Genomic DNA, 22,935 nt, shown 5'->3' with positions numbered 1-22,935 from the left:
TCAGAAACTGCACCCTCAGCAAATCTGCACGCGTTGCATCACACCAGGCTTTGTCGTCTGGGGAGGGAAGCGTTTGCACATCTAAACATTACCTGAAAATTATTGATCTGTTGCTGTATGCTGGTTGCGTTCTGCTGTTGTTTGTTTGATACAGTAGTGGTTAATCATTGTTAACAAACTGAGGAGAAGAGCTTTCCTAACCTCTACCACTGAAAGGTCTGAATGTCAAACAACTTTACAACCACAGGAAGACTCTGTTTTGGAGGGAAAAAGGATGTTCTTGGTTCTGTTTCATGGATAACTTCAACAAAAAAAAAAACCCAAAAAAAAAGCTGCATGTTTCTCTTAAGATAAATTGCAACTGCAGTCACATCTTTGAGGGGGTTTAACTACTGCCAGCTGGTGATGCAGCGAGTGGTAATTCACATGTGTTGCTGCTCATCCTTTGCTCCATTGATCATCTCACACGCAGCCGTAGACCTGTTCGTTTCTGCTTCATTTTGTCCTTTACACAAATTGCAGCGTGATCTCGTGTCCTGTCCCTGCCCGCAGCTGTTCGAGGAAGTCTTCAGAAGCTCTGTGAAATACACCCATGGTAAAATATTACCGTGGGCGTTTGCTTTGCTGCAGCTCCGCCTTTCACTTGTACGTATCCACTTATTCTTCGCGAATATTAACAATTTACCGAAACCTTTAAAAGTTTTAAGGGGCGGGGGGGGGCTGCGACCTCCGAGCCGCTAGGGGGAGCCCGAGCGCTGGACAGAGCCGCGGGCCCCGCCCCACCCCCGCGGGCACGCGCATGCGTGCCCGCGGGGGTGGGGCGGGGCCCGCGGCCCTGAGGTAAAAGCGGGGCCCTACGGGTGTATCGCGTCGCGTCGCCCCCCGGGGAAGGATCTCCTCTCCTGTGGGGTTTCCCTAGTCCACCGCTTCCCCTCACCCCCTCCCGCCGGCCCAGCGGATGCTGGCGCGGTCCCGGTTGCTGAACCTCCTGCCCCAGATCTGCGCCCTCCGGCCCAGCCTCGCCATGAGCAGCGTTACCGGTACCGTCACCATCCACCAGCCCCTCAACTACCGGGCAGGTGCCCGAGTTCAACCCGCCGACGGAGGTCAGGCCGAGGATGTGTACGAGCCGGCCACAGGTACCGCCCCGCTGCCTGCTCGGGGTGGGGGGTTAGGCCTGCGCGGAGGCGCAGGGCCGGTGCCCGGGAGCTGCCTCCTTGGTATTTGCCTGCAAGGGCCGGGTGCCTTCGGCTTCTCCCAGCCGCCCACATCGGCCTCACCGAGCAGATGGTGTTTGATGCCGCCTGTGCAGGCGTCCTCAAGTGTTTTAGCGGCTGCGTTTTGCCTCCTGCAGCACAAGCCTGTCATCGAGAGTTTTTGGCAGAAATCAGCTCTGGCTCTCAGGCAGACAAAAAATTGAGCAGTGCCTGATCTTGGTAAAAGACATGATTTAAACATTTCTAAACCTAATTATTATTTTTTTAATTGGAGATACCTGGATTTCAGCAGAATCACTTCAAGGAATGTGATGCAGTAGGTCACTGACTGTCTCCTGGATTGCGGGGGGATCGTTCTCCCAGTCTCTGTCCTCTGGCTGAGGAGGCTGGATTCCCTCAGTACAACTAGTCTTATTATTAAAGACTGAGGCAAAGAAGGCATTAAGCACCTCAGCCTTCTCCTCGTCACTTGTTACCATGTTTCCTCCTGCATCTAGCAGGGGATGGATACTCTCCCTGATCTTTCTTTTGCTACTGACATACTTATAGAAACATTTCTTGTTATCCTTGATTGCTGAAGCCAGGGTTAGGGATATGGTGTAGTTGGGATCTGTCAGTGCTAGGTTAATGGTTGGACTAGATGATCTTCAGGGTCCCTTCCAACCTAGATGATTCTGTGTAACAGAGTCCTGAAGCTGGTGGCAGAAGTATAACAAACTCCAGTAGGAAATGGAGGAATTTTATAACAAATGGAGCTAATTAGTAACTAGAACATGACTGTGGAGGATGGCAGGTCTTTTAATTCAGACCAGCTGAATTGCAGCACCTCTTCTCTAGCTGATTACAAACCATTGGGAACTATAGCATGAAGTTCTGTAGCCTGGTATAGGTGGCTGGACTGAAGTCTTTGGGTTTTGATGCAAGATAAACCATATTCTTCTGTGCCCCTTTTCTGACGTTTCTGTCTTATTTAAAATGTGCCCAGGTCGAGTGATAACCAAGCTGCTCTCCTCTGGGGAGAAGGAGGTCGATCTGGCTGTGCAGAGTGCAAAGGCTGCCTTTAAAATATGGAGTCAGATGTCTGGCATGGAGCGGAGCAGGGTGCTGCTGGAGGCTGCCAGAATTATTCGGGTATGTTGTGGGAGCTCGCCTCCTCATTTGGAGAGGGGTGGTTTTGTCTCTGAGCTTTCTTGTGGGCTAATGTGGCTGTTGGGGGCTTCCAGCGGGACTTCAGCGCTCCAGGAGGAACGCAGGAGTTAACACCCACCTTTGACCAGAAGAGACAGTAGGTTGCCTTGGGCAGGGCTTCGGTCTTATCACTGTATTCAAGGCCAGTGTGTACCTTCTCTGCTTAATTCTGTTAGAAGACATAAAACTGAAGCCATCTGTTGAGATCTTGCAGGGCCTGTACTTCTTTTCACAGGTCCAAAGATTAAGTTTCACTGCACGTGATTGCAAAGCTGAGATTGCATAACTGTCACGTTTTTGAACTTTTGAATTGTTGGACGCTATTGTCACGTGATTGGAGTGTGTCTTGTTTTAGCAGTAAAAAAATGTAGGAATGATGGTTTTTATCTTAGATGCCAGATAAGACACATGGGAGAGAGAGGATACAAATAAACTAGCTTTATGACAAGCTGCATTGTGAGATAAGATGTTCTTGGACATCGATGTTAATCCCCATGGAGGCTCAAACCTATAACAAACCAGACCTTCTTTCCCCAGTGTGTATATTGATGAGAAAACTTTTCTTTCTGCCAGATTTCTGCTTTTGCCAGACTTCTGCAGCAGGGTAATATTTCTGCCTGGGAGATCATCTGTTAAGGGATGTTTCCCAGCTACGTTGCTTTGTCTGTCCTTCACTAAGACATCTGGATCCATTCTGAACTTTCTGTTTGCAGTTACTCCCATTTTAGTTCAGTGAATTCTAATCATTGTTTGCCATCTGGCTTCTAAGTTCAGGTTTGTTCATCTTTTAGATAAACAGGGATGTTAAGCAAGACTGGACTAGCAGTGAACCCCAGCAGCTGTCCGACATTCTGACATTCCCCTGGGCTCAGTCACCACTGGGAAACTGATAATTAGCAATTGGGACTGTACCTTTTAGAGACAACAGCCTCTCATGGCAGAGCCTGGCTTGCTGATGGCAGAGGCAGAGCCTCGTTTGGGACTTGCCTGAGAAGCAGCTGTCTCCTTGTGGAGTTCTGTTACAGGCTTCTCTAACATGCTGTCACTGTCCTGTGCCTCTCACAGGAGCAAAGAGAAGAAATTGCCACCTTGGAAACCATTAACAATGGCAAATCCATCTTTGAAGCCAGAGTGGACATTGACATATCCTGGCAGTGCCTGGAGTATTACGCAGGACTGGCAGGATCTCTAGCTGGTGAGAACGTTACTGGAGTTTGCTCTTTGCTCTCTGTCCTGCCACTTGTGATCCCTGGTAACTTCCAGGGCACAAGATTGTCTTTGCTGTTGATTTCTCCAAGAGATAACTAGTCGTTTTTCTGAAAATCTTGGAAGGATTTTCAGAGATCTCTACCTAATTGTCCTGGTTTAACCAGGATAGGGTTAAGTTTCCCCAGCAATGAGGGGGGAGCTCTAGCCGGGTTATTCAGATACCATGCGGACGTCACATCCTGGCAGGTCACATTTTCCTGGCGCGGAGCGCGGTGCACTCGTGGTTTTGTACATCGTACTTCAAACTGCTGTATTTGGTAGCTATTTTGCTCTGTTCATTGCTATCACTATTACTGTTATTGTTATTGTTGTTGTTGGTTGTGTTGCTATTGCATTGTTGTATTAAACCTTTCCTTATTTCAGTCTTGGGGCTTTGTATTTCACTCCCTTTGTGAGGGAGGGGCAGCGGCCGCGTGGTCTCAGACCCCGGCAGAGGCTAAACCACCACACTAATGCTGCCATGCTCTGTGTTGTTCCCAGTCAAAGTGGGATGTGGTCCCTGAGGCTCTGATAAGACAGGAAGGGACTTTGCTCTTCTCTACCTTCTGGCTGCTTTTTTTTCTTCACAGGTGAACACATCCAACTTCCCGGGGGATCCTTTGGATACACTCGGAGAGAGCCCCTCGGGGTGTGTGCTGGGATTGGAGCCTGGAATTACCCTTTCCAGGTTGCCTGCTGGAAGGCTGCCCCGGCCTTGGCTTGCGGTAATGGAGACCCTCTGCCCATGCAACCTTCTCTTTAAAGCCAAATGATCCTGCAGGGGGGGGGAGGAAGTGATTTAGAGGATAGAGCCTAAGATTTCCTTGAAGGAGGTGTTGAAGAATCAGCAGGACCTTCAAGCTGTTACTCTGGCAGGAAGGGAGAGGAAATGGAAGTGGGAACACAGCAGATGTGAAGGGGGCAGGGAAAAGGCTGATCGCTTGGCTTTGTCCCAGATGAGGAAGGTCTCTGGAAATGTCTGCAGCAGCCCAGCTCCCCCAGCCCTTTTCAGCAGGAAGGTGCAGTTCCTCCCTTTCCCCAGTTGCAGTGTTCAGCTGAAACTGTTTCCTCCTCTCTCAGGAGGATCTTCTGGGATCTGTTGAGACAAACTCATTGTGTGGGGTGGGGGGGGGGGTTTGTTTGGTTTTTTGTTCTTCTCCCTAAAGCAGTTTGGCTGTTAACCTTGCCTCTGTCTGGATTCTAGGCAATGCAATGGTCTTCAAGCCCTCTCCCTTCACCCCCCTTACGGTGGTGAGGTTGGCAGAGATCTTCACAGAGGCCGGTGTGCCCAAGGGGCTCTTCAACGTGGTGCAGGGTGGAGCAGCCACAGGCCAGTTCCTCTGTCATCACCCAGATGTGGCCAAAATCTCTTTCACTGGCAGTGTGCCAACCGGCATCAAGGTAAAGGCACCTTCACACTCAAGGACACAAGGGGTCTGTAGCGCCAGCCTTCCAGGTGTGCTGTGGATGTCGATACCTTCTTGAGTTTTTGTGCATGAGGCTTGTAAAGATGGGGTGCCAGTTGGCATTTTTGGGTCTGAGCAAGGAGCTTGTGCATACAGGGTTACACTGGGGCTCCAGTTGGCCTGTTGGGCACAGGCTCAGGCACTGGGTCCTTTTGGGAGAGCCCCTTGGTCATCTTCACTTGTTTAGCCCCGGTTGCAGTGAATTCTTTGAGCTGCTAAAGTGGGGTATCTGTGTGGGGAGGAGGGTATGTAAAACAGAGAAGCACTGGGAAAATGTGTGAGCATTTCTGGCCGTAATAGTTCAGTTTAGCAGCATACAACCTGTTTTTAAGCAGCAGGTTAGTTTCTGTGAATTTCTTGCCCTCAATTTATTCTTTAAAAAATGAGAAGTCCCTTCTAAAAATAAATTCTGATTTGAAAGAGGGGAAATAGTGCCCCTTGAACTCTCCTTACACATGTGTACCTGTGGGGTGCAGTGACACAGATGCAGTTACAGATGTCCTCTGGGCTTACGCTGAGCACGAGACTTCCTGCAAATGACTCCTCAGGTTTTGTTGCTTTTATTTTTAAGAAAACAAACCCCAAACTCTCTGAGACTGTCCCCAGCTTGCCCTTCGTGCTGCTTCTGTTGTGGGTGAAGGGCCCTGCAGAAGCTCTCCCTTTGGGTCTCTCTTACCTCCCTCCACCAGCCTCCTCTTTGCCAGTGGGTCACTTGTCCCTTCTGTCCTTATTTGCACCAGATCATGGGGATGGCAGCTAAAGGGATCAAACCAGTCACCTTGGAGCTGGGGGGCAAATCCCCCCTTATCATCTTTTCGGACTGTGCTTTGGAGAACGCTGTGAATGGAGCCCTCATGGCCAACTTCCTCACGCAGGGCGAGGTTTGTGTCCGCAGGGCAGGAGCGGTTCTCCCCAGTGTGGAGGGGTGGTTTGAGAATTGGGCAGCCGAGCCAGCCTGTCACCTTGAATGATGAGAGGTGCCCTGAAGCTCCCATCTTGCCACACGTTTCCCTGTGCAGTGTCACCAGGGATCAGAAGGGACGCCCTTGCAGAAGCCAGTGCAGGGTGTCCCAGCAGAGGGTACCTTAGCCAATGCCCTGTCCTTCCCAGAAGTGGAGCCTCTCTGACACCCAGTACCCAGCTCAGAGCAGCTGCCCCTGTGCCCTGGGCTCCAGTCGGGCACACAATGCTTGGAAGAAGGTGTGCTTATGTCCTCTAGAGGGGCAGCAGGTTTCAGTCCGGTGCACTGAGCCACAGGCCTATGGGGCTCTGTCCATCCCAAATTTGAGATCTCCACAGGTGCTGCAGGTTTTGTGTAATCCTGCTGGCAAATTGGTTTACCCGGACCATCTCTGGGAACTGAAAACTCAGCTCGAGTTCCCTTCTGCTGGTGACTTGATGCATTTTTGCCACCTGGTGGCATCAGTACTGCTATGTCCAGCATGGACTGTTCAGTGCAATCATGAGCAGCAGGGTAACGGAGTCGTCTTTGTCCCCAGGGACAAGTTAGCTCTTTTAGCAGCTGTGGAAGGGCCTTTCTGAGCACCTCTGTAGCAGGACACAAGCAGGGAAGGACTGTAGAGTGCTGTGTGTCTTATTCTGAGCAGCCTGTCCTGTATCCCAGGTGTGCTGCAATGGCACACGGGTGTTCGTGGAGAGGAAGATCCTGGATGTCTTCACAAAGGAAGTGGTGAAACGCACCCAGAAAATCAAAATTGGAGACCCGCTTCTGGAAGACACACGGATGGGAGCCCTCATCAACCGGCCCCACCTGGATCGTGTCCAGGGCTTTATCAAGCAGGCGAAGGAGCAGGTGAGATTGTGATGCTGCCTTGTGGCTGCCCTGAAATGTCTTTCTCTGTTGTTAGACACAAGAGACTGGCAGCTGCTTTCCTGCCCCACGTCTTTCCAGTTAAGCTGTTTTTTTGTTGTGGCTGAATTACTTGATAGATGTCTTGGGCTACTGGATTAAAAGTGGCCCACTGCACATCTCTGAATCAGCATTGAAGGTGACATATCCTGATGTTGTTAAGTTTTAGAGGTTATGAGGTACCCAGCATGGCAGCGTGTAAAACGTGATAATCCACAATGTTTGAGCTGGTTCTAAGTTGTGGTGACACCTTGCATACTTTGCTGTTGTCTCATTTGGGTTCCAGTTTTGTTGGTTGAAGAAAGAGCTTACTAAGGATCAAAGGCCAAATTTACAGGCTGTTGGAAACAGTCTCTCTAAGAGCAGTGACATCTACCCAGGCTTTTTCATTTTTTTTCTCCAGGTTTTATTATAAAGTGTAGAGATGGTTTAAATGTCAGTGCTAGGTATATGAGTAGGCGTAGCCAGCTTGAGGATGGGCTGGAGAAGGGGAACTGTGAGTGAAAGCCAGGAGAGCTAGACAAGGATTTGGAAACGGATGTGGGGAATGAGAGGAGAAATCCCCATCTCTGAAGTGTGTGTTTGATAGAAGTAGGTGTTTCTTGCCAGGTGGTGTGCTAAGGGACTGATTGATTTGCTAATGAGGCAATTCACACCGTGTGAAGATGTGGAAGTTAATGTGATACCAGCTGAGGATCTGCTCCTGGTTGTAGGTGCTTCCCTCTAACCTACAGTGGCTCCTGTGGCAGTTGCACCTCAAACCAGCATTGTTTGGACTTTCAGGATAGGTCTCACCCCTTGACCCTGATCTGTCAGTGATGCTCTGTCAGCAGTCCTGTCCTGGAGAGGCTCCAGGGAGGGCATGGGCACGGTTTGTCTGGTAGGCCTGTAAATCCATCCGGGAGTATCGGCCAGCCGGAGCTGTGGCAGCTGGGCAGGATGCCCCTGGACATGCCTGCATACCTTCTGCCTGGCTCTTTTTCAGGGGGCAGAGGTGCTGTGTGGTGGGGACCTGTACGTGCCAGATGACCCCAAGCTGAAGAATGGCTATTACATGCAACCCTGTGTGTTAGGTACGATCCTTCCTATTCACGGTACTGTGGTCTATGTGGGTGTTACTGAGTCTCTTCTAGAGAAAGCTGTGTTCAGACTAACCAGTCTCTGTGTATGTCCGCAGTGTGGACAGGCACTCATACGCGTGTACTAGGGAGAGTTGAGGCACCCAAGAACCGCATCCAGAGAAATCTCTGCTGTTGGAAGGTCTGACAGGGCACATACAGTTTGTGCCTTGGCTGCCTTAAGATGCAGGATGGGACTTGCTGCTCCGCTAGCTGAGCTGGGCAGGCTGTGCGGTGCCGAGTGCTGTCCAAAGGCTGTGTGGGCTGCTGAATGCCCAGGCTGTGCTGCTGGCTCTTCCTCCTGAAGCGTGTGTGCTCTGCCTTGCTTCCAGGGAACTGCACGGATGACATGACCTGTGTGAAGGAAGAGATCTTTGGGCCTGTCATGTCCATTTTGCCATTTGACACAGAGGAGGAGGTTGTGGAGAGAGCCAACAACACCAAATTTGGCCTGGCAGGTGGTGTCTTCACCAGGTATAATTGAGTAGCGTGGCTGGTGTGGAAGTGGTCTAGAGAGGGGAGGAGAAGGAAAATACTGCAGCATCTTGATGCTCCTCTTGCAGTGCCTGGCTTGGGCATGGATATCCTCTCCCAGAAAAGTTGAAGCAAGGTATTGCCAAGAGGGAACTTTGTAAATGACTGCACATCTCCTCCCAGTTTTTCCTGAAGGGTTAGGTGGGCCCAGCTGTCCTTCAGACTCCTTCCAGCCTGCGCTTGGCCTGCTGCCTGCCTTCCTGCATCTCTGGGAGACGTGCACCAGGAGCCTGCCACGCTGCTGAAAGTGCGCAAAGATGGCTGCTGGCCGCTTGCCGTAGTCTGCTTTGGCGGTGTCCTTGTCCTGCCCTCTCAAGTCAAATGCAGTTTTGAGTGTCCTTGCGAAAAGGTGCTGCATCCTTTGAGCAGGCAGAGAGAGCAGGGCAGATTGGGCTCCAAACATCGCTGCGACCTGCTGGCCTTTCTCTATGGGATGTCAGGTGGCAGAGGAGGAGGGGATGAATGGGAAGGCATCCAGCTGATTGCCCTTTTCCTGCAGGGATATCCAGAAGGCTCACAGAGTAGTGGCTGCTCTCAAGGCTGGGATGTGCTTCATTAACAACTACAACATCAGCCCTGTGGAGCTACCTTTCGGAGGATACAAGGCATCAGGTGAGCTCTGTTTGACCTTCCCTGGTATGACTACATGGTGGTTACAGGGGGTATGAGGGGCACCTGGGACTGCCTGGAGCTGTGTTCTCACTTCTGGCTTGTCCCTACAGGATTTGGCAGAGAGAATGGGCGGGCAGCCATGGAGTACTACTCGCAGCTGAAGACTGTCTGTGTGGAGATGGGTGACGTGGAGTCTGTGTTTTAGTGGCTCTGGAGCCTGCTCAAGGGAGCATCAGCCAGTTCTTGCCTGTCAGCTAGAGATATGGATCTTTTACACAGCAATAAAGTGCTCTAAAATTGTAAGTGCCTGGGGGGGGATCATGCTGGAGCAGCATTTAGCCATCCTGCTCCTGCAAAGGGGAATGTACACACAGGGCTGAGCCTGGGGGCCTGCTCTGTCCTGTCTGGTGGAGGATGGGAACCTCAGAGTAGGAAGCAGCACTACAGCTTTCAGCAGCAGCTTGTGCAGCTATGTGGGTGTTACTGGAGGCTTGTGTGCCTTGAACCCCATTGCCTTCCACGCTCAGTCAACTTCAGTTTTGGCTTCTTAACAAGTATGACCCTACTCAGTGCACATATGAGAACTTGGACAGATCAGTATCCCGTAGCTATAGCCTCTGTCTGTTCTCCAACTACATAAAAGCCTTAAGGGTAAGATTGTTTATTCCCTCTAGCCCCCTTGTAAACACAAGTTTTGTTTTTTTCTATCTGTACCTCACTTCAAAAGTGGGACAAAATACTGTGGGGATGGTTAGCTGATGCTGCCTGGGACCAGGATGGCCTTGAGAATCATCTCCACACACTGAGTATGGAGCAGAACCAGAGCGGTAGCAAGCATAGGATAGAGTGCTGCTGCTCTTAAACGAAAGCTATTTGACTTCCTTCCTGTAGACCTACTGTTCCTTTTAAATATGATGAAACAACAACTTTAAATGTTTGCCTACATCTCTTTTTAGCAATCAAATAAACATTAACTCTGGAACATCTTATCGCAGAGTGACATGAATTGAGGGGTCCAGAAATAGGGCTGCTGCTGTACGGGTTAAACAGGTTGCAAGATGGCTTTTTGGTCACTAAAATCATAAAAACTAGAACATCGCTGCTTGAGGGACAGATTTCTGTAGTCCTACAAAACCAGAGTTGTCTAGCATTCTGCAAAAATTCTTAAGAAAGCCCTCTATAACTTTAGAATGAAAATACAGAATTGACAACTTTATTTTATTGAATGAGGAGAAAAGAAAAAATAAAGGAAATGAAATGTTCTAAAAGAAAAGAAAAATCCCTTTCGTTTTCCAGGCAGCCATGGTGCTGGTCAGTTAGTCCCGGCAGAGCCAGCCGAGGTGCTGGCAGGCTGAACACACACCTGTGCCCACCAGCCCGATGAGTGCAACTGAACCAATGGTCCCTCTCCTTCGGTTTTTTGGATCTGGAAAAAAGACATGTTTTGTCAGTTCAGCAGCCCATCACTGAAAGACGAGCCCATCCCAAAAATTAAAGACGGAGCAGGAATTAGAGATAAACCTCAAGGCAAAACAGCAGGCACCGGCTCAGGCCATGTACTGCCCTCAGTCTGTGCTATTATTAGACTAGTTCTCTTCCTCGGAGCAGAAGCGTACTGCAGAGTTACCACTCTGGCCCTGCACCCTTCTCTCCCCACCCTGAGTGGAAGCTTTATGCTGCCTCCTTGATGGGAGCTGGAGGAAAGAGCCCTGAGGCCACTGTAGGAGACTTGAGTTTTCACACACCTCCCTGTGCTGCAGGGTAAAGACTTACCTCCCGTATAGTAGCCGTAGGCATAAAGGATTCTCCCCAGGATCCAGGCGATGCCAAGCCCTGTGGCAGCCCGCTGGAGATAAAGGAGAAGCATTAAAGGTTTTGGAGACTTGCCACTTGCATGTGCTTAGCTGTTAACAGCAGCCCTGCTTCAGAGAAGTGAGCACCCACTGCAGCACGGGTCCTGACCTTGCTGGGGCAACTGGGTGTCAGCCTGGGGGAGGCGGGTGGCTGATGCACATGCAGGGTGAGTGGTGAGTCACTTTCATGGGGAGGGAGCATGCGATCTGCTGCAGAGCCTTGCTCTTCTACAGCACAACTCTTCCCAAGCAAGGAATGGTTAAGTCATGCAGGCAGCAGGTGCTGAATCTTATTTCACCACTGTCCAGTTGGTGAGCTAGACCAGTGCCAGGATTTTGGAGGATGAAAAATTCCACCTTGAAGTTAGAGCTTGCTGCAACGTGGCTCCAGTTTGCCAGGTTTGCCTATGCTGCTCAGAAGGACCCAATTTGTCTATTGGTGGCAAAAAGCGAGCTACTGGTATTGGCCTCTCCCACATGCCTGCCTCCTCATGAGTCGTCTACATCTTTTAATGAAAAATAATCCAGGCTTCTTTTGATCCTTTGCACACACCTCCTTGGGTGGTGGAAGCGAGTGGGAAGATGACCATCTTCCCCATCTATTCTCATCAGATAAACTCTTTATGAAGGGGGGGAAGGGTTCCTGTCCTCCTCACAGCCAGCTGCTGAGCAGCACTGCTGTAAGCCCAGCAGGACCCTGCAGGGCTTGGAAGAACCAGCAGGGTCAGAGGGACCCTCCCCACTTGCAGATTGGAGGCTGCAAATGCTTCAGGTTGTCCGACCAGGCACCCTTAGGGGAAGGGAAGGGGTCTAAAGCTGAAGCAGCAGTAATGAGTTTATTAATACTTGTGATTCCCCTGCATAAAACCTTCTACAGCTGTTTTCAGAAGGGGCACAGTTATGAAGTGTGATGTGGCTAGTGAAGCAGCCTGCTGCCTCCCAAGGGGCTAGCTTGGTTTCCAGAGGGGCTAGCTTGGCCTACTGCCCCTGCCCTCCCCAGGTCAGGGAGCAAGAGCAGAGTTCAGCCATGCAGACCCACACTGTAGTGTCACTTACCGGGTGGTAGATTCCACCAGTGGCTAGAAAGAACAGGAAGGCGGGGTAAACTTCCAGTCTGAAAATAAAAGTGAGGAGGTTGTGTTTGTGCTCAAGGTGCTTACAAAGAGGAAGCTCTAGAAACGCAGAAGCAACCCCTGCCAAGGTCTCTCTTGGGCCTGACTTATGAGTCTCCATGCTTGATGCTGTGGCCACAGATGGAGGAAAGAAGGAATCTGAGCATGCACAGACTTTTAGGGACTTCCCCCCATCTGTGCCTCTCTCTGAGGCCACTACCCACCCACTCTTTCTGTTTTATGCCCAAAGCCACTGCTAAATACCACTTACCACCAGCTAACCCAGGGGCAGTTGTTCCTCCCTGCACCCTGCTGATGTTGCAATCCAGTCCACAGCAGCTGGGTGGACTTAGGCCCCTCCCCAGGGAGACCTGGGCAGCACACCAGATCGCAAGCCCCCAGACAGGCTCTTCTGGAAACAAGATTTCTAGTGTCTTAAGATCCACCCATGGAGGCAAAGAGCTGGGCACTCGGAAGAGGAGGCTGCTTCATAATCTTGTCTCGTGGTTTAAGGCATGGTAAGGAGCCAGCACGGCCTTGAAATGTTACACAGTTGTGTGTTCTCCTCAAGCGTTGAGCCTGAACCTAAGCACTTGGCAGCAGCGAGTCTCCAGCTGTAGGCCCTGCTTTGCAGCCCTGTGTGTTTTCAAAGCCTGCATTCATATGTGTTACTCACGTGTTCTGGTGTGCACGCTGGATGCAGTTGAATATATGCCCATGTTCGGGATCAGTGCTGTACATGGTTGGATACTGACAAAAGAAAAAAAAACAGCAGCGAAATATGAGCAAGTGCAATCTGGGCTTGGGAGCCTGGTGTTCGCCAGCAGCGAGGAGCGTGCCCTGCAGCACCTCTTCCCAGGGAGCTCAGTGCTGCCTGGGTGCTTACAAGCAAAGTCTTGTGGCTTTTATTTTTTTTTTTTTTTTAAATTGGTTGGAAACAGAAGTGCTGAGGTACGAACAGGCTGACTCCTGTTCTTACCTCTGCTGTCAGAGTGGTTCCAAAGAACGTTTATCAATATGGTGATAGGTGCTTTATATATATAAATAAATATATATATATATGGCTTGAATTGGCAAGTTAGAGCCCATCTTCTGCCTCGTGCCCTGCAAATGCTTTGTTGAAATTGCTGCTTGCCCCAGGCCCCTTCCTGAACTCCCTGAGCAACCTGACTGTCCCCCAGAGCTGGGGACAGAAGATAGCCAGGCACTGGGTGACCTCCCTGTTTAAATCCCACCTCTCGGGAAGGGAGAGCAAGGCAGCGTTACCGAGGATGTGCCCCCACGTCTCCTCCAGGGAGCTGGCAGCAGCCCGTCCCCCAGGAACAGCGTGGGAGGACAGTGCCTGTCTCTCCACCGCAGAGCCGAGCAGCCAGCCAGAGCCGCTGCTGGGCTACCAGAGGCTTCCCTGAGCCTGAAATCCAATGCTGGGTGCACCGCACGCCGCGGGTGCGTTTGCTGTAATCCTGACTTCATGCAGCAGGAGTGGGGTCACCCCAAGAGGCACCCAGGGCCTGCAGCACACCCCCGGGGCTGTCCTTGTGCCCACCCCTGCCTGTCACGTCCCTGAGTGACGTGGGGAAAAGAGTGTTTGTGCTCGGAGCCGAGGCACAGCCGCCTCTGCGTGCCATCGCCCTGACTCACCAACAGGATGTCGCCCCCCCAGCCCCCCGCCCTGCCCAGCCCAAAGGCCCCTCAATGGATGCTGAGGGAAGGTCACTCTGGGTCTCCTAGAGATAGGGCTCACATGTTCCCCCTGAGTCTAAGAAACCCTCCTTTTTTCTTTTTGTTCCACTACAGCCCCTTTGTCCCCAGCACTGCATCAGCCTTTGCAGGGAAAAAGGGCTGTGCGGTTTCTTGCTCATCACCGTTTCCAAGCTCAAAGCCTTGTGCTTTCACTGTCTCAGCTTTGTGCCAAGCACCTCATGTCCCAAACCGCGAGCTCTGTCATGCCGTCTGCTCCAGTCTGGAGAGCCAGAACGGCAGCTCCATCCCTTGTGCATCCGTGTGGTGGGGCAGGAAATGTCACCAAGTCACCCCAAAATAAGCAAGGTGTCACCTAGCTTGTCTGCAGCATCCCCCGCAGACCAGCTCCAACCTTCCTGTTCCCTCAGCACTCACCTCCACATGGTACTTCTTGCGGGCCTTGGCCACTTTCACCGCGAGGTGCGTGACCAAGACGAAGCTGGCAGCCCCCGTCAGGATGACGTAGCCGTACTCCTTTGAGAGAACAGCCATCTTGGTGCTGTCAGAGAAAGAGAGCCCGTTACTATTTTGGGGTGTGACTGGAGAAGCAGCAGCTCGCAGATGCGTGTGTATGGAAGAGTTGCTGAGCATGGACCCAAGACCTCCCAGCACAGGGACTGGCTGAAGGGAGAGAGAAATGCTGAGTTGGGGAATTTTCACCTCTTGGCACCTGCTGGGTATCGATCAGCACAAACCAAGGGCGCTCTGCTCAGTTCCTGTCAAGCAAGCCTTAAAATCACCTACATGTTGGTGGGAGGCGGTGGCTGGAGGACCCCAGTCCAGCCTCCGGCTCAGAGCAGGACTACGGCCCACGGTAGGTCCCAGCGGCTCTGGCTGTGGCTGGCGGAGCCCCGCAGCCTCACCGACACAGGGCTGTGCCTGCAGGGATGCTCTGTAGGGCTGGATGGAAACTGATTGTTCACGGCCACTTCCAACACCAGAACTAGGGGCCACCAAATGAAGTCAGGGAACAGATTGGAAAGAAAGCAAGAGAGGCGTTTTTTCATGCAGTGGGAAACAGACCCGTGGAACTCCCTGCCAAGGGGTGTTGTGAATGCAGGTAGTTTTTGGAAATTCAGGGGGAAACTGGGCAAGTTCTGGGAATAAGAGGCAAGTTGGGAATTGTAATACAGACAAACACAAACTGGCTCAGATATCCCCTGAGCTGAAAGGAGCTGGGCCACATGAATGGTTAGTCTGTACCACTAAGGTCATCCTTACATAAAATAATAATAAACCCCACCACAAAAGCAATAATAACTGAACCTTTTCGGTAAAGAGGCACCGGCCAGATGAGTGATGCTCACCGCCACAGCTTCAAGGAACCCTCTTGGAGTCACAAGTCAGCAAACAGCCCCCAGCAACGCGCAGCTCCTGGTGTTTAACAACACCTCCACAAGCAAGTCTGCGGGCCAGGAGACACCAGGGCCCATGTGGTTTGCATTTAACAGTTCTGCGCCTCCTCGCACGGGCCTGGGACGGAAGCAGCAGCCTCCACCACACTGTCCTGCAGCACGTCTCCCTCTTTCCTGCTCCCCGTCTGCTGGACCTGCCGTCAGCCTGCGCTGCTGGGAGCTGCCCGACTCCCAGCACCCTCCCTGGCTGCAAGTGAGCACAAGGGCCCCTCCCCACAACCATCTGGCACGGGTCCTCTTGCACAATCCCAAACCTCAGATGTCTGCGTGACCCAAGACGGCGCTGCATCATGCATCACAGCAGAAGACAGCAGGGACCCCTTTCCAGCACTGAGGCGATTCCCTCTCCAAACCAAACCCCAGCGAGGGCCTATTTCCAAACCAAACCCCAGCCGGGGCCTATCTCCATCTGGTGCCTCCACGACGTAGGGAGGTTTTGGTGTCTCCTGCACTGCCCCGCCAGCACAACCTGTCAGTGTGGGGGAAAACGGGCCACCTCAGGGAACTGCTGCAAACAGCCTGCCTACTGCAGCAGTGCCAGCATCCCTCACGAGAGATCTTCAGGGACTAGAGGGGTTTATTTCTCATTTGCAAAGGGATTATTACTGACGGAGCAAGGTGAGCTCTGTCCACATGAAGTTTGGTAAACAATTATCAATAAGAAAACCGAAAACCTAAAGTAATGCAGAAAAGTCAGCTGCACCCACGTGTAATAGAGGTTAGCGTCTGTCACACTGAAAATATAACACCCTCCCACCCAGTAGAGCAGGTTGATGGTCACATTTCCCCCTTCAAATTACACGGTTGATGAAGAACACCCGCCTGCCAGCAGGGACCCGGCATTTTATCTTCACAGCACTAAATTATAATCTGAGGTTTTATCTCGGCAGCAAAGAGCACAGCAAAGCATTAAGCCAAGTGTATTATAAAGCTACTACTCTTACACTACTGGTATAAAACTGTACCTCAGGCCTTTGCTCTAATAATCTGGAGCCATATAAAGCCCTCCAAAGTCAACAGGACTTTCAGCCTCTCTCCGCCCGCACGCCTTGCGGCTGTTTCCGGATTCTGGTGCCCTGTTTCAGCAACCTTTGTCCGCAGCTGCGAGGACTTTGCTGACAGGCGCTGGCGCAGTGCACAAGGCTGAATTTCTATCTTCCTTGCAGCAATGTTTCAGGCCAGAGCCACACGACCAAGAAATTGTGGAGCATAACATGGCACAGCCTGGGAGCTGTAGCGGCAGAGCTCTCCAGGGGTGGTTTTAGTCCAGAACAGGGGTTCTTACCAAGCTTGCCCTAACACTAACAGTTATTATGAATCGGCAAAACTGAGTCTCCTTGCGCAGACCCACGCGTGGATTCTGGCTGGACTACCAGGTACAAACCCAGGCCCGCTCTCCAGCCCGGAGAGCCTCCTGCTCGGTCCAGGCTCAGCCCCGAGGCTGAGCTCCCCGTCAGCCCTGCGGGGCCCGGCTCTGCCCGAGCGGGCCGGGGTGCGGGCAGGGCCCCGCCGCGCCCCGCATGCGCCTTCCCCGGGAGCCCGCAGCCGGAGGGACAAAGGGGAAGTCAGGCCTCCGCAGGGTCACAGCGACTGATGCCTGTTCTTCACCCTCTCTCCGATAACCACCCCAAACACGCATGTACAGCGCTCGCTCCGGCCCCCAGCCCACACTCACCCTCCGGCGCGGCCCAGGACGCAGCGGGACGGAGCCGGGAGAGGAGCCGGGAGAGGGGCAGGCTCTGCCCCCGGTACCGCCCGCAGGCGGGGCCCCGGCGGGGCGGGGCGGGGCGGGGGGAGGTCGCGGTTGAGCTCCCTGGGGGGCAGCTACTCGTGTTTTGGGCTGAATTTGCCGTGGCAGTGCCGCACCCGTGTCCCCAGCACGCATGTACCCTCAGCAGGCTGCGCTGCCATGTCCCCCTCAACCTTTTTATCCGAGCAATTATACCCAAGACAAAGATTCCAGCTTTGATTCGCAGCCTACAGTTTAACGGCTCCAAGACAGCGTGGTCATTTATACCATGCTTGCTGAAACCTTCCCTTGCTTTTCCTTTTTCTTTCAGCAGACCCTGCTAGTATCGGATGAAGAAGCCAGTGTTTCACACATGGAGCCGCTGTGCTCGGTCACGTAAGCAGATACTTCTCCTGGCAATTACCAGCGTTAGTGATATGAAGGATCTTATTTACATCTCCCTTTATTCTGGCCTGTATATGCAACCTTGGACTGTGGCATTGAAACACAAGCCATTTCCAAGAATACTTGGAATGTGTGTAAGCACTATTTTTTACATTTAAAAAAAATCCTGGTTTAGGGATATGTGATACAAAACTGGAGCTAGACATTCCAGTTCTGTAAATGTTCGTAAAACAATGGAGGTAGAGAGGGTCCGGGGGACAGATGGTGTCTTTTGCTGTTGCAGGTGTAACAGGGAAGAAAGCAGGACTCACTGGGATCCCAGGCCCCTAAAGTCCTGGTTTTAATCTCTTTGCTCACCTACCTGCCTTTCCACAGCAGAAAGTTCTTGGATTCCCTGGTGCTCCAGTAAGTTATCTGGGCTGGTCCCAATAAGCTCTGCTGGGCTTTCTGGCGAGAAAGGCCTTGGTGAGCTCCCTGACTACAGCCAAGTGCTGGGGCCTTTCCCATGTTTCAGATCGTACCTCTTCAAGCTGGTCCCTATGACCCTGCTCTTCCGTAGTCTCATGGTAAAGCGGGAGTATAAATGCCTGGCACTGCGCATCTCTCATGCCCCCCCCCCAAATGAATATTTTTCCAGGGTCCTGAGTCCCGACTGGAGGTAGCACACTGAGTGAAACTGGAACACAGAGAATTTCTTCTCTTGCAGTTTTATTTCACTTCAAAAAAATAGCATCTAGACTGGGACATAATGTGGGAAATCGGGCAGGAAGGGCCTGCCTTTAGTTCCCACGATGGGCATTCAGTAGGATTTGTCGGGCTGATCTTAAGTGACTGTGTCTTCCTCCTCCTCCCGCTTTGAAGTGTGGACTTCGTAGATGACAGCACAGATGCCAGCCAGCCAGGCTGCTACGGTGCCGGCAAAGAATATGCAGAAGCCAATGAGACACAGAAAGATGTAGTCTTGCTTGTACAGTTGGGTCAGGCAGTTGAAGTGGAGCTGTGCCTCCACTGCAGGCATTTTCAGGGCACGCAGGCCTTCTGGGGTGTAGCAGGTGATGTTGTCAGCATCTGCAGAGGGAAAAGCAGAAGTAAGACTCTCTTGCCTGTGTCTTAAGCATTAGTGAACAGGAGTCCTGCTAGAAAAATGATGGAGGAGTTTGATAAACTCCTGAAAAACGTCTACAGACTTGACACCCCTCTCCCTCTGTGGCTTAGGTAAAATCAGACAGGCAAACCCCTGCCAAACCACAATTGCCAGGTTGCCAGAGTGATTTCTGTAGTGTCGCCTCCATAGGAAGATATTGCCCATTTGATCATGCCACTGCGGCAAACTGCTGTCTCTGCACTGTTCATCTCTGCTGACTGAGCACTTTTATTTTAATATAAGAGCACTTGTGTTTGGTTTTTTTTAATCTCGAACACCCTCTGAAGTGATACAGCCTAAATTATGCTGGAATAATGAGGCTTGTGCGCATTTGACAGCTCGGGTGGTTTGCAGTTAGACACAGCCTCGCCTTCTCTGTGAGGGAGGAAGAGGAAACTCATCAATGATTCAGTTCCACTGAAATAACGACTATACCCTGTCGTATTGTAATATATGCAGCGATAAAACAGACGCCGGCTTTTCCCTCTGAAGCTAGCGAAGGCCGAGCGTGCTCAAAGCACCATCCCCTTTTGGTGTCTGTAGAAGCACAGTGTGCTCTCAGCCCTGGCCCTCTCCTTCCTCTGCAGGACCAGACGCAGTTATTGTGCCAGACACGGGCTGGGCACTGCTTGATGTGCTGGATGGATGGGCCAGAGGGAAAGGCAGCAGTGGAGAGGAACAAGCTACAGGGGATTTATATTGTATTACATTATATTATATCGTATATTACTGAGTGATGTAGCTGCAGTGGTTGTTCATGCTGGTATCTCTCATTGCTCTGAGTATAACTGGAGAGCTCTTATCTCTCTGTTACCCAAATCCATCTTGATTTGGGAAACTTCATATAAGCCCCTAAACTGCACAGATCCAGCTGAGCACAAAACACGGGTGCAGAGCCATTCTGTGAAGCAGCAGCAGCTTTTTTAAGGCCAGGATGGGGATCTGCTTGCAGCAGATTTCAGGGCTCTGTCCCAAAATCCCTTTGCACTGGAGCTGTCAGCTCCTGTCACAACCCTCGGCTTAGGGCCGCCTAGTCCCGATGAAGAGGGAGCTGCCTTTCCCTGACTAAAGGCAGGCGGGTGTTTGTGACATGAGGTGTCCAGCCTGTGTACACTTCCCAGCAGCGTGAAAGCTTTGCGCAGCCCTCACGCCAGTCCCGGGAGGCACACGGCCTTCTGTGGACTCGCCCACAGCCTCCCGCCAGGACACAGCGAAGCCCAACAGAGCAGGGAAGTGGAGCAGCCTCCATGGGCTCCCTGGTTTCTTTGGCTTTCCCATTTTCCAGAGCGCAGTGCAGGGATCCATACTCAAACTGCCAGTCTTTGCTGCCACCACCTTTCCTACTCCTACTATCTCAAATGGCCTGCAATGAGCTTTGTTCTCCTGTGCCAGGGCTCAGTGTGTTATCTCCAATCTTACTGCTAAGAACAGTACTTTTTTACACTGTTCCATAACTGCCTGTAAGCTGTATGTGGAAAATAAAAAACTTAGCTCTCTATAGGCAGCTTAGTACATCTAGTAAGACACAGAGGTATCCGTAATTCGGTCTGTCCTAATACCAGCTCCCATTTGCCCTTCCCTTTTCTCCCCTTGGGCCCTTTCTTATTTGCTGGACAGACTTTCTCAAACAATTTCTCTTTTGCAGCGCTCTCTCACCATTGTGTTGTGCATTACTGAAAACCCAGCTTTCTCTGTTAGTGTGGGCTGTGCTGTGTTCCTCCTCTTTAGTTTGGAAAAATCGAGTTCCTGTGCTGCAGCTGCAGAACAACGCTTTGCCCTTGGGACCAGTGTTTTCCTGGGAACTGGTGATTACCCTGCCTCATGAACACTCGGTGTCCACGGCCCAGTTGTAGAATCTCTCAATATGATAGGAAACAGCTGATTTGGGGATCCCAGATGATGTAAGGAAAGAAGTTTTGGAGACCCTGTTTTCAAGAAATGGCTTTTATTCAGAAGCAAGCTGCGCTGTGCTGCCACAGCCCCATGGGACTCAGCGCTCACCTGCATTGCACATACATTCCTTATTTCAAAAAACTTAAAAGAGAGCCAATTTGCTCTAGGGTGCTGGAGGAAGAGTGGCAACACTTAGATCTTCCCAGCCATAAGGATACAGACGCTTTTCTGAGCGCAGCTTGTGTTCTGTCAATCAAATTTCATCTGGGATCCAAAGTAGAGCTCCCACGGGAACAGCAAACTTCGCTGACTTCTGAGCATTGGGTCAAAGTATGATAGAATAAGTCAAGTACCTACTCTGAGGGCTGAGGAGCACTGTGACAGCTGGAGGCTGAAGGATTTGTAATTTTTATCTGTCCTAGGACAACAGCTGCTGGGCTCTTAAGGTGAAGAGCATTGCATACACCCTTCATGTACAGAAGTGGGTTGGTGGGGAGCAGGGTGTGATCACAGCCCCCCACAAGTCAGCCGCTAAACTTTCACTGGCTTCCACACCACCCAGACTTTTCCCAGAGACCCCGTCAGTGGGAGATGAGAGCAGAAGAGCTGACTGGCTTTCAACCCGGCTTTGTGTTCAGCATTGAGCAGTGTTGCTGCTGTAGAAGTTGCACAAATGAGGTCTGGTGGCCAGGCACGTTGTGCAGGAAGAGGCTAGTGGGAGGTTCAGGGTGAAGGGGGCACTGGAATGGTGGAGAGCTCAGGGCTGGAAAGGCTGCCCGAGCAGGTCAGAACAGAGGCAGGAGAGCATTTTCACAGAGAGAGGGTGGTTAACTGATCACTACAGACATACTGGTACTGTAGCAGCACCAAAGGATCAGAGCAGATGGAGACAAGGCAGGAAATTCAGAGCAGCAGCTTTCCCAGCACAGATCTCCCCAGAGCCACGTTGGGCTCCTCACTCTTGGCACTGCAGCCAGGGGGTGCTGTGACTCGCAGGCACAGGGACACCTTCTGAGGCTGGAGACAGGTGTTTTAGAGCAGCAGCAATGTCCTAGCTACAGGCTACACCTCCCTGACTGTCCTGAGGATGTGAGCAAGTGTGACTCTGTGGGTGGAGTGTGTGTAACCCAGCTGCTCTGATCCGTGTTTTGTGCAACACCAGAAGATGGGACCTACAGATGACATGCAATGGCACAGCCCTGTGAGCTGAAGTTTTGGGAAAGAGAACAGAGGGCTCTCTCCATTCCACATAGACCTGCAGGAGTAGGGAGGAGAGAGGTCCTGCTCACACAGCCCTCACCTGAAAAATGCACGTTGCTTTCTGTCATCCAGGTGATGAAATCCAAAAAGGAACAGTTGCAGTGCCACAGGTTGTCACTGAGCCCCAGAAACCTCAGGTTGGGCAGGTCCCGGACAGTGCTGGTGTCCAGGAACGTTAAGCCCGTCCGGCTCACATCCAGGTGCCTCAGCCAGGTGTTATTGGCGAAAGCACCCTTCTCGATGGCCACAAGGTTGGGATTGTCTGAGATCTTCAGCACCACCAGGCTGAGGAGGTGTGAGAAAGTGCTGAACGTGACCTGTGTGAGGTTGTTGAAGCTGAGGTCCAGATAGACAAGCTTGGCCACACCAATGAAAGTGAAATCCAGGTCATCCCCCAAGAGGTTCTTCCTGCAGTCCAGATAGACCAAATCAGCCAAGAAGCTCAATTCTACTGCCGGCAGGTACGACACGTTGTTTGCCGCCAGAATCAGCTGCCTGGTGTCCAACGGGATGGCCGCAGGGAACTCCTGCAACTGCTGCCCTGTGCAGTTCACTTCCAGGTACTGACAGCTACACCTGCTCGGGCAGCTGGTCCTCTCCGATGCCATCCCCATCCCCAGAAGAAACATGAGGCTCAGGGGCCGCGATCTACCCGAAGAAGACATGGTCTAACACCTTCCAGACCGCTCAGCCCCTTTGGGGACTGTGAGCAGCCCTATGCAAGCTGCGTTACCGTCACAGCCATGCCAAGGAGATGTCCGGCTGCAAGGCTGCGGGGAAGCGCTTTGTGTCCGTGACTCACCTGACTCCTTGGCAGAGCGCCTGCCTGGAAACCGAGCCCAGTTTCTACATCGGCAAGTGCAGAATGGTGGCTGGTCTCCATGTCGCACTTGCTGCCAGGTGACACCTCTGTGATGTCAACAGCTTGCAAGAGCTGCCCGGCTTCGGGGACAGTGCCGTGACCTCGCTGGCCGAGCGGCTGCCGCTTTTGGCTGAGTGGTGGTGCAGGGAAGGCATGTGTCGGGTGAAAGCATCAAAACTGTGCAGGGCGAGGGCAAACGGTGTGAATTTTGTCACAAATAGTGTCAAACTGCTAGAGGTGGTCACTTGTACTGATTAAACAAGAGA

The 22,935-nt window shown here is 51.8% G+C and overlaps 3 protein-coding genes across 3 annotated transcripts; 1 reads left to right on the top strand and 2 right to left on the bottom strand.

Moving 5' to 3' along the window:
- The first annotated feature begins 814 nt into the window (after positions 1-814).
- ALDH9A1 (aldehyde dehydrogenase 9 family member A1) lies at positions 815-10,235 on the top strand. Its single transcript, XM_074876915.1, has 11 exons — positions 815-1,139; positions 2,203-2,348; positions 3,471-3,600; positions 4,244-4,378; positions 4,858-5,054; positions 5,860-6,000; positions 6,744-6,932; positions 7,975-8,062; positions 8,440-8,581; positions 9,141-9,253; positions 9,364-10,235. Exons 1-11 carry the CDS (start codon positions 959-961, stop codon positions 9,456-9,458), a joined length of 1,557 nt encoding a protein of 518 aa, XP_074733016.1. The 5' UTR covers positions 815-958; the 3' UTR covers positions 9,459-10,235.
- A 209-nt stretch (positions 10,236-10,444) lies between these two features.
- Positions 10,445-17,131, bottom strand: MGST3 (microsomal glutathione S-transferase 3). The gene is made up of 6 exons (XM_074876918.1): positions 17,052-17,131; positions 14,337-14,460; positions 12,895-12,968; positions 12,163-12,220; positions 11,027-11,099; positions 10,445-10,679 (listed from the first exon to the last, which is right to left on the bottom strand). The coding sequence occupies exons 2-6, from the start codon at positions 14,451-14,453 to the stop codon at positions 10,570-10,572; spliced, it is 432 nt and encodes a 143-aa protein (XP_074733019.1). The 5' UTR covers positions 14,454-14,460; positions 17,052-17,131; the 3' UTR covers positions 10,445-10,569.
- A 1,202-nt stretch (positions 17,132-18,333) lies between these two features.
- LRRC52 (leucine rich repeat containing 52) lies at positions 18,334-22,723 on the bottom strand. The gene is made up of 2 exons (XM_074877144.1): positions 21,848-22,723; positions 18,334-18,578 (listed from the first exon to the last, which is right to left on the bottom strand). Exons 1-2 carry the CDS (start codon positions 22,470-22,472, stop codon positions 18,334-18,336), a joined length of 870 nt encoding a protein of 289 aa, XP_074733245.1. The 5' UTR covers positions 22,473-22,723.
- Between the last annotated feature and the right edge of the window lie 212 nt (positions 22,724-22,935).

Source organism: Strix uralensis, chromosome 8 (genome assembly GCF_047716275.1).
Source record: "Strix uralensis isolate ZFMK-TIS-50842 chromosome 8, bStrUra1, whole genome shotgun sequence".
NCBI classification, from domain to species: domain Eukaryota; kingdom Metazoa; phylum Chordata; class Aves; order Strigiformes; family Strigidae; genus Strix; species Strix uralensis.
Note: the sequence above shows the minus strand (reverse complement) of the source record. Positions and strands in the feature narration are given on the sequence as shown.